This window comes from Lolium rigidum, chromosome 5 (assembly GCF_022539505.1).
Source record: "Lolium rigidum isolate FL_2022 chromosome 5, APGP_CSIRO_Lrig_0.1, whole genome shotgun sequence".
Classification (NCBI taxonomy): Eukaryota; Viridiplantae; Streptophyta; class Magnoliopsida; order Poales; family Poaceae; genus Lolium; species Lolium rigidum.
In genome coordinates, this window is record NC_061512.1 from 19,776,027 (window position 1) to 19,786,792 (window position 10,766).

The window sequence follows — 10,766 nt, forward strand, 5'->3', positions numbered from 1 at the left end:
TGCATCGAATTGTGGGTATGCCCCTTCTTGATGAGTGTCGAGCAATTGTGGCAGGATTTACGTCGACACGTCTGAATCATTGTCCACGAGAGGCGAACAAAGCAGATCACGTTTTAGCTAGATCAGTAGAGGATAATGAGCACAGTATTTGGATAGATGATCCTCCCCTATTTCTGTATCCACATCTGGTGGACAATGTAACCATTCTCTGATGTAATCACTTTTTGTGGAACAACAGGTACCAGACACACTCTTTTCCTTCCAGGGTACCTACGGGGACTGGAAGGTTTTTAATGAGGCAGCCTGCTGACTCAGGTATAGAAATATTTTTGTTCAAAAAAAAAGAGAGACGAGTAGTTTGTTTTCATAAAAAAAAGAATTGTGGTGGCCGTTTGAAAGCTTTGTCTGAAATGTGGTGGTATTTTGTAATTTTCTCGAATAATTCGATCTGATGGTTCACAAATTAAAAAATGGGAGATGGCAGAGTCACATGTATACCTTGCTCCATTTCTCCGAAGAACTGGGTTGTAGAAGGAGAATTTTATCAATCCTTCACCGGGTCCGGACGCTTGGCCTCGCTTCAGCATTGAAATGGAGCGCCGCCGCGCTGCCGCATATAGAATCGTTTCGCCATCTCCCCCAAGCTCGAAGAGGTTGGCGAATGACACGGGCAGTGGATATTTTCTAATTTTCCACACATAACTTTAAACCTCTATAATTTGCCACACATTACTCTGTCTTTTACTATTTGCCAGACATTACACCCGATATCTTTATGATTTGCCCTATTCCTCCCTTTACAGATCTTTTAACTTTTTTTTACTTCAAAATACGCTGTGTAATACCATAAATGTACCATAGATGGTTCAATCGATCAACCAAACGGATTAGATTCCATCTCGGTCGATTGGTCAACCAAATCAGTCCCCGAAACAGAACAAAACATTACTTGGCATCAGTCGTTCCTTCTGCAGCGGTGGAGAAACAAGAATCCGAGAAACAGAGAAGTTGGTCGGGATCACCGCCAACAGCGGCAGCAGCCAGATCACGTGTGGCGCAGCCATGATCGGTGACCGTGAAGGGCAGCCACGATCCATGTAACATATTGCTCTCCCGAACTTCACTTCTTCCCATCTTTATTTGCCCTATTTCCATTGAGTGGCAGCCATAATCCATGTTAGATAATTGACTGAATTGGAATCTCATCATCTTGTCGGGATCCCCATCTTGCTTTTCTTTTGTACTACACCATGCGGAATCCCACACCATGTTGGCCTTATAAGTAGCATAATGCTACTTATGTTTCCTCATAAACTAATAAATTGCTATTTTATTTTCGACAACTATCTCATTTATATCAAATATTACATTCAATGCTCACTTATGTTTCCTCAGAAACTAATATATTGCTATTTTGTTTTCGACTAGGGCATCGACAAACAGATAATACTAACTTGTCTGCTTTGAATATTGCCCAACCCAATGATGGAAGTAGTCCAGTTCCTGTAGCAGAAGAAAACTTATGCTTGATAGTTGGAATTAATGATAAATTCGGGCATCGACGAGCTATAGCTGGAGCAGCCATCGAAGCCTCCATTTCAAACATCAATGCTAGTATGGATGATATTGACCAACATTTACTTGCTAATGCAGCTCTCCCTGTGTCTGACGATATGCTTGAAGAGAAGCACTTTTGGTATGAGAAACAACATCTTGTGATAGAGGAAGGTTCCTTGCTTCAATGGAAGAGTTTAGGATGTTGTTGAGAACATTTGCTACTAGAGGCCAATTTGACAATCATATACATGATAGTGACACTACTCGATTTATAGGCCATTGTAAAGGAAATATATGTCGTTGGATAATAACGTTTAGGACAACAGAAGATGTAAAAATAGTCAGGGTAATAACTCATCTAGCATCAACCTTTGATGGTGTATGTTGCTACTATTTTATAAAGTTACACGCAACTAACAGATTATATTGTGTTTTACTACATGGTACCAAAATAGTAAGCCTCATATTTGTTCATCAACAGCTGAAGTGATCTCAAACATGGTAGATCAAACATGGGTGGTAGAAAAGTCAATTGGCATACTTCGGACTGAACCAAATATAGGTGCTACTGATGTCCAAAAAAGGTTAAAAGACGAGTACAAAGTTACTACGTTTGGAGTGCCAAAGAAAAGGCCATGGATAAATTATATGGTACATTGAGAGAGAGCTTTCAGAATCTCTGGAACTTCAAAGCTGAGAGATCTTCGGGTAGCATTGTAGAGGTTGATGTGAAGAGTGAAGGAGGTAAAGTGTATTTCTGCAGAACTTTTTATGGCACTCAAGCCAAGCATTGACGGATTTTTGAATGATTGTAGACCATATGTTAGTATAGACTCCACCTTCATGAAAGAAAAGTAGAATGGTTAGTTAGCAGCATGTTCATCACTAGATGGACATATCTGGATGTTTCCTTTGACATTTTGATTCTTTGCTTTAGAGATGGAGGATAATTGAACTTGGTTTATGCCAAAATTGCATAGTGCAACATGACATCTTCAAAATCTACCTATTTGTATAGATGCATTCAAAGGAGAATGCAGTTAAATAAGTTTTTCCTCAAGCCGAGCGGGAATGCTTTAGGCATCTAATGAAAAACATCAAAACAAGTTTCATGGAGACATTTTTGGTCGGATGTGGCTAGCAGCCAAGGCTTTACGCGTAGAATCATTTAACTACCATATAACCAAGGTATTTGAAGCTAAACCCAAGGTAGCTACCTATTTGAGTACTTATCATAAGTTGAAGTGGATGAGATGTGATTTCAACACGGAAATAAAATGTGATTACATTCACAATAATCTAGCTGAGAGCTTCAATAGCTGAATTAGAGGAATGAAGGACCTTCCTCCAGATGAACTAGCTAACTCACTAAGAGAGAAAATCATGAATGGATTGCTATTAAATCTGTATGCATGTGCATATGCATCCGATTCAGATTCAACACCTATATAACAAAATACAGAAGTAGGCTATACAATTAAATCTGTATGCACTGTATGGTTCTCTCGTGTTTCAAACACTACTTGTACCTCATGTCCAAATGCTTCAATGACTGCAGAGGTAGTTATAACTACTATGATGAGGAATAGAGTTGTTGTTACTGAACATAATGACATCATTTCGTTGATAGAATAGGACTACTAACCTGCAGTTCGTTGATAGAATGACAACATATGCTTCCAGCCATGGACATTACAAGCAGCAGGCAAAGTCAAAATAAAATGTAGCACATCTATTTCATATACTAGTACTACCTATGCACAAAATGGTTTTTAATTCAGAGGGATGGATTTAAATAGTGTCTATGCATACATGCGTGCTTTCCCTAATGTATATGCACACATTTACATCAAAAGCAAAAATAAACAAAATTCAGCAATAATAGATGGAGGGGGAGTAAATTACATAAATCTACCACAACTGAGGCAGTAGTAACGGATCAGTGCCATTTTTTGGAATGCATAAATAGTTAAATAGTTAGTTGGTAGTGTTTTAACCACCGTGGCCCCATCGTCAGACGTGACGTGGCCAAACGGCCGTCAGCTCGCCCGCTCCAACCGCGTCCCTGCCGCCCATCTCCGACTGTGGCCTTGCTCGCTCGACACCAGCCAGCCACGCTCTTCTCCAGCACCCACTGCGTCGTGATGCTCACACCAGCCGCCCTGCATCCGGCTCCGCCACCCGCGATCTCGGCCGGTTGCGCCTCGACGTGCCCGTGCCGGCTGCGCTTCACCGCGCCTCATCCGACCGCGGTGCCTCCTGTTCCAGCTATCGCGTTCCTGCTCCCCCAAGCTCGCCCAACCCGATCCTCGGGCCGTGCTGGTGCTCGCGTTGGCATGCATCCCCATCGCCGTCCTCTGGACAACCACCTCCCAGATCCTCCTCTTCCTCGGCCAGGACCCGGCCATCGCTGCCGGGGCCGGCGCCTACGCGCGCTGGCTCATCCCGTCCCACGTCCCCTACGTGTTGCTCGCGTGCCACATCCGGTTCTTGTAGACGCAGAGCATCGTCGTGCCTGTCATGGCCAGCTCCGCCATCACCGCGCTCACCCCTCGTGTGATGGGCGCTCGTGCACGGTGCTGGCATGGGGAGCAAAGACGCGGCACAAAGCGGCGCCATCTCCTGCACCACCAAACTCGTCGTGCTGGCCCTGTACAGCGGGTACGAGGGCACGACCCAGGCGGCGGGGAAGGCATCGGCGGCGATGCCGTCAAAGGAGCTCGCGGTGGCATTGCGTGGAGTTATCCATGCTCCGAGCGTGGGACTGCACGCACGAATGGTGTTTGCCGAAAAGCGCGGCGAGGCATGAGGGACTTGCCGTCCTCCGGGGAGAGCAGCGTCCGGAAATGCATATTGCAGCTAGCACATGCACATGGTTACTTATAAATCGCATGTACTGCAGGCAGGCACATATATATCAGGAGGTCGTGCCGTTGAGAGCACGGAATCAGACAAGAACCACATCGGCTTGCACTTTGAACGAGCTCGTGTGGGCCGCGCCGAACTGGTTGTCGCCGTCCCGTTCCCCACGCTCCAACGCCGCCAGAGTAGGGAGAAGCACAAGGTGCAACCGGTCAGGTACAGCGGCGCCGACGACCTGGGGGTGCGCGACTTCCGATGCATGGTGAGCAAGCAGATCGTGGGCATCCTGCTCACCTTGTCGGTCCCCGACGACCTCCGCCACTTTGTGCTCCGTCCCAGCGTCCCTGCTCCATCCTTCATCTCCAGCTCCCCTCCTGCCAAGATAGTGCACCTTCCCCGGCACCCCCGCCCTCATGGTCTCCATCATGCTCTTCCCGGGGTTGCGACCGGCTCGGTCTTAACCAGCTCCCGCCCGGCATCTAACGAGAGAAGACGGCAGTTGGCCCTGACAATGGGCCTGCGTGGGTTAAACTTCTCTCACCTTGCTGTTTGCGCGATTTGTTGCAGATTACCCCCGAAGTTGTAGTTTTTAGCAAAAAAAAATCAAGAATGATACTGACGCGTTACCACTATCCCAATTATGGTAGATTTGTGTAATTCACTCTTTCTAACGCAACCTGCACGCATGCTCTATGTTCCGGCATCCAACAATCCAAAGGGTGTAAGAACTTACACTCATGTTTTTTTTTCTGCGAAACACAGTACAATCAAAGACGCTCTCACATATACACGCATACAGTTACCTCTACGAACGTACACACGCACATCCTACCTCTATGAGCACCTCCGAGAAACTGTGTCGAAGATCTGATCCCGCTGGTCTTGAGATTGATGAAGTAACCACATACGTCTCGATGTCGACGGGAACATCGCCTCCAACTGAAAAAAAATCCGCCTTTATGAGACACCAGAGTGTCAAATATGGGATTTGAATTCTGGTGGTCTGGGGGTGCCACTACTCTCATAACCATCCAACCACATGTTGGTTCTGAGAACTTCAACTCATGTGTTGCGGCAACATAACCACATTTTTTCCTGATATACTATGAATATTTGTAAAATTACTTCTTGAACACAAAAAAGATGATGCCCTCACCATTGCTAGTTACAAATATGTTGTAAGTATTAAAAATATAGAACCCTAGAATTGTGTGTTGTATTCCATGACCCTTTGGGGTATATATAGAGGTACAAGGAGAGGTAGATTTGGAGTACAAGATGATCTAATCCTAGTCTAATCTCAGCCGTACATATAGTCTAACATCCCCCCTCAGTCGTAGCGGGAGTGAAACGGGCGCTTGCGACTGGACTTGAAGTCTTGCGCTTCCATCCTCTTCTCCTCCTTGTCATCATTGGCGTCCTCTTATGGTACCTCCTCTTCCCTCCTGCAGTCACAACGGGAGTGTCGTGGACGAAAGTGATGACGCGGATGCTGTTAACTGGAGTTCTTGAGTTGCCGTAGATGTTTTGTTGATGTCGATGTCGAGGCAGCCGATCATGATGTAGCCGTGATCGAGATGTGGTCGATGTCGTAGTCGTCGTATGTGGTGTAGCCGTATTCGCCGAAGGCGCAAAAAATTGCGCGTTTTTGGTCGTAGGGTTTTAGGTTTTGCGCGGCGACGGCAGCGATTCTGCGGCGGCGGCGGGTTTTTGTCATAGCGCGGCGGCGGCAGCGGTTCTGCGGCGGCGGCAGCGGGGTTTTTGTGTCGTAGGCGGCGACGTCAGTGTTGACGAGGATGTCGATGAAGAACTCGACGTAGATCATGGTGTAGTCGTACAGCTTGACCATGTTGCCGCATAATCTTTTTTCTTTTTGTTTTTTAAAACTGCGTGAGCAGAGTCTTGAACTTGAGATCTCTTGGCTCTGATACCATGAAAGATTGTTGCATTAACCAATTGAACCAAAAGTTCGAACTGATGAAAAGAGACTAAACAGTGTATTTATATTTAACAGTAAGCACTTCTAATGATGCTTATAATCATGAACTGCAACTTCACGCGAAATCCATCGGTTACAATCTCACGGAAGCGTAGGACGGAGAGTAGTAGTGCCGCGAGAGTAGGTTTTCAGGGCGTGTGTGGAGCTGGCATATCTTGGTCTCTTGTAATTGGTTTTTCTCCCTTTCTATAAATATCTGGTATGTCATTTTAGCGCACCTCTCAAAAAAGAAAAAGAAAAACTCAGAAGCCCCAAATTGACATATTGAAAGACGACTAGGACGGGTGTCTGCCATTAAATGGCCCTGCAGGATTGTAGGCGGACCGCGGACTCCGGTACTCCGGTGAGCTGCCCGCCCAGCATCCCTGTTGAAACTTGAAAGCCGCAGTCAAGCTCTTCAAAGCCTGGCGTTCCCTGTTTCCAACTCCCCCTCCCCCCTCGTCCACCATGCCGCTGCCGTCGCCACCCGCCCGTCTGGCCGTTCCGGCCGCCCTCCTCCTCCTCCTCCTGGCCACCACCGCCTCGGCGGCCAACTTTACGTGCACCGCGCCGCCGGGCACCACCTGCCAGTCCTCCATGGACTACCGCACGATCAACGCCACCACCATCGGCGCGCTCGCCTCCGCCTTCAACACCACCACCCTCACGAACCTCCTCGGTGCAAACGGTCTTCCGTCCACAACAGCGCGCTCCTTTGTCGTCCCCGCCAGCTCCACGCTCCGCATCCCCTTCCGCTGTCTCTGCGCCGGCAACGGCATCGGCCAGTCGGACCGGCTGCCCGTCTACACCGTCCAGCCGCTCGACTCGCTCGACGCTATCGCCCGCAACAACCTGTTCAAAGCCTTCGTCACCTACAAGGAGATCGCCATCGCCAACAAAATCACCGAAATCAACCTGATTAATGTCGGCCAGAAGCTCTGGATCCCGCTGCCCTGCAGCTGCGACCAGGTGGACGGCACCGATGTGTTACACTTTGCTCACATCGTCGCCGGCGGGGAGAGCACCTCGTGGCTCGCCGCCGCGTTCAAGGTGTCGGAGTCCACGCTGCTGAAAGTCAATAAGATCACCGACTCCAGGACCGTTCAGAATGGCCAGATTCTTGATGTCCCGCTCCCTGGTAAGCGCTACTATTGTTTAGTGCTTTGCTTGACTGACGTGTGCAGTTTGTTACAGTGGTGATGAATTATTGCAAGATGCTATAGTAGTTAGTACTTAGTACTCCGCCACCTTGAAATAGTAGCAAGATGCTATAGGAGTAGTACTATATTGCTTTGGGCTTGTTGACTTTCTTTATAGAAATAAAAGGTTTCAATGAGCTTTAGTCGAAATGTTCGGCAATGCGTCGGTGAGTTGCAGAAGATATGATTGAATGATATATTGCAGTTGCTCAGAAGTCATTTCTCACACGCTGTTCACAGAGACTGAGACGTCATGGCCGTAATTGTAACCGCTGAAGCTTTATCCTGCGGAAAAATTGGTACCCTAGATTGGACTTGTACTATTGGTTGTTAGCTGTTGCTTTCTCCAGGCACCGTGTCCAATTTGGTCTTAAACTATGAACAGCATGCTACTAATAGACGAAGTTGAATCTGACTGGACTGCTCACTCAATTTTGAAGATTATAGATGGATTCTGTTGACTACTTTTCATTATGAATAAACTCCACATATACAAAATGGTATCCTGAATCTGACATTGACTGCTTGTTGAATTTTGGTATGCTCAGTTTGCAGTTCATCGATCAGCAGCACCTCGGCAGATCACGATCTGCGCCTCGCGGACGGCACTTACGCGACCACCGCGCAGGACTGCATCCGCTGCAGCTGCCGTTCAGACACATACCAGTGAGCAACCAAGCTCCCCTGCTTTCATATCTGTTCAGCTGTTTCTGAAGGAGTGATCAGGAAAATAATCATTTCCTTTTTATGTGACGATCAGGTTAAATTGCGTCCGGGAGGAGAACAATAGTCGGTGCCCGGCACCACCTCCGTGCAGTGGAGGGCTACAGCTTGGGGAAACGAGCGGCACTGGTTGCGGATCCACCAAGTGCAGTTACAGTGGTTATTCCAACAACTCGACACTCAGCATACAGACCACTCTTGTCAGTAACCAGGCTACACCAGCATGCCAGAGTAAGTGTAAGCTGTAGACTTGCATATCCTCTGATCAGGGCTTGGAGGAGCTAGCGACCTTGGAAATGTTTCAGTAAGATGCTAAATTGCTAATCAGTGTCATTCTTGGAAATTCATCACAGATTCTCCGTCTCCTCACAGATCAACTCGGCTTCTGATCGGCGTTTCTGTCGGTTCTGTGTTGTTTTTGTTGATTCTTGGCACCTTGATCTGGCTCTACGTGCGGAAGCCACAACGAAAGCATCGCAAGCAAGCAAAGGAGCAAATGCTGGAGGAGAGCAATTTCTTGGACGATCAGGCCATGGATGACGACTTCGACAAAGGGACCGGGCCTAGGCGGTTTCCCTACAACGACTTGGCCATCGCCACCGACAACTTTTCTGACGACAAGAAGCTCGGACAAGGAGGCTTCGGGTCGGTGTACAGAGGTTTTTTGAGCGAACTAAACCTTGACGTGGCTATCAAGAGAGTTTCCAAGGGATCCAAGCAGGGGATAAAGGAGTATGCCTCTGAGGTGAGGATCATAAGCCGTCTTCGACACAAGAACCTCGTGCAGCTCATCGGCTGGTGCCACCGTGGCGGCGATTTGCTCCTCGTCTACGAGCTGATGCCCAATGGCAGCCTCGACGGCCACCTGTACGGCGCCAGAGATGATGTGCTTCCATGGTCGGTTAGGTATGCATGGGTACTCTTATGATATCATACGTGCAGCTGCTCTAGGCTTTAGCTGATGGAGTTCTTTTGTTCTACCTCCAGGCACAAGATTGTTCTCGGATTAGGCTCTGCTCTTCTCTACCTACACCAGGAGTGGGAACAATGCATCCTGCATAGAGACATCAAGCCAAGCAACGTGATGCTGGACGCGTCGTTCAGTGCCAAGCTCGGGGACTTCGGGCTCGCCAGGCTGGTTGAGCACGACAGAGTTTCACTCACCACGGTGCTCGCCGGCACAATGGGATACATGGACCCAGAATGCATGACCACGGGACGGACCAACACAGAGTCGGATGTCTACAGCTTCGGCGTCGTCCTCCTCGAGATCGCCTGTGGTAGGCGGCCTGTAGTGGTAGCTCAGCATGAGGAGGACGCGATCCACCTTGCGCAGTGGGTCCAGAATTCGTATGACAGGGGCATGATTCTTGACGCAGCCGATGCACGGCTGGGAGGAGAATTCGACGCCCGAGAGATGGAGCGCGTGATGATTGTCGGTCTCTGGTGTGCTCAGCTTAATTTCAAATTGAGACCGTCTATCAGGCAGGCTGTCAACGTGTTGCGGTTCGAGGCACCGCTGCCGAGCCTCCCTGCGATGATGCCTGTTGCAACATACATGCCGCCGGTTGGCATAAGGAGTAGTACGACTTCGTCCCTAACAGGCGGGAGCAGCGGTGACACTTTTACACCTCCGGTGGCAGCAACAGCCCGACCAGCACACAGTCAAGATTATTGAGTAAAACATCTTTCGGGGTTGGAATGACGACATGCCAGATTCCAGCACACAATTTTTTTTTCTAGGGAATTCAACTATGTTTTGGTAGCAAAGTATATGAAAAATAGAAGTACTCCCTCTATCCGAAGAAAGTTGTCTGAGATTTCTCTAAATTCGAATGTATTTAGACACTACATATCATCTAGATACATTCAAATTTTGAAAAATCTCAGACGAGTTTCATGAGACTGGGGGGTATTATAAATCAAAGTACATGAAAAAAGGAGTGCATGCAATCCGACCACAGCTTCTTCTAGTCCCTCCGCTCCATATAAGTGTAACGATTTTAGTTCAAATTTATAAATTTGATTGAACTAAACTCTCTACATTTATTATGGGTCGGAGGAAGTAGAATAACTATAGAGCACTAGAAGTTACTCACTCCTTTTTATATTAGTTGTCATCGATTGGAGTATATCTAATTATCTATACATAAAATGTTTTTACATTCGTCCAAATCTGCGACAACTAATATAGAACATAAGAGTACAACTTATCAACACCAACAATACCAATCACTCTTGAAAGTAGGAAACCGTCATAAGAGCATCTCCAACATGCGGAAATTCAATTCGGCTCTTGGGTGCATATGCTCCCTCCACTCAAAAAACATATTTTTAGTTGTCAAAAAATTCTAACAAAAAATTTCGCATGTACATCTCGACAATCTATGTGCGTTCATGCAGTTTCGCGAAAATCCGATATTTTTTTGTGGTCGGTGTAAAAAAGA

The 10,766-nt window shown here is 47.4% G+C and overlaps 1 protein-coding gene across 2 annotated transcripts; it reads left to right on the top strand.

Moving 5' to 3' along the window:
• The first annotated feature begins 6,702 nt into the window (after positions 1–6,702).
• LOC124655466 (L-type lectin-domain containing receptor kinase IX.1-like) lies at positions 6,703–10,419 on the top strand. 2 transcript variants are annotated; one of them, XM_047194355.1, is made up of 5 exons: positions 6,703–7,535; positions 8,145–8,262; positions 8,357–8,552; positions 8,669–9,225; positions 9,307–10,419. In XM_047194355.1, exons 1-5 carry the CDS (start codon positions 6,866–6,868, stop codon positions 9,995–9,997), a joined length of 2,232 nt encoding a protein of 743 aa, XP_047050311.1. In that variant the 5' UTR covers positions 6,703–6,865; the 3' UTR covers positions 9,998–10,419. The 2 variants fall into 2 exon arrangements, with proteins under 2 accessions (XP_047050311.1, XP_047050312.1); XM_047194356.1 differs by having other exon boundaries at positions 6,708–7,535; positions 8,357–8,550; positions 8,673–9,225.
• Positions 10,420–10,766: the final 347 nt, after the last annotated feature.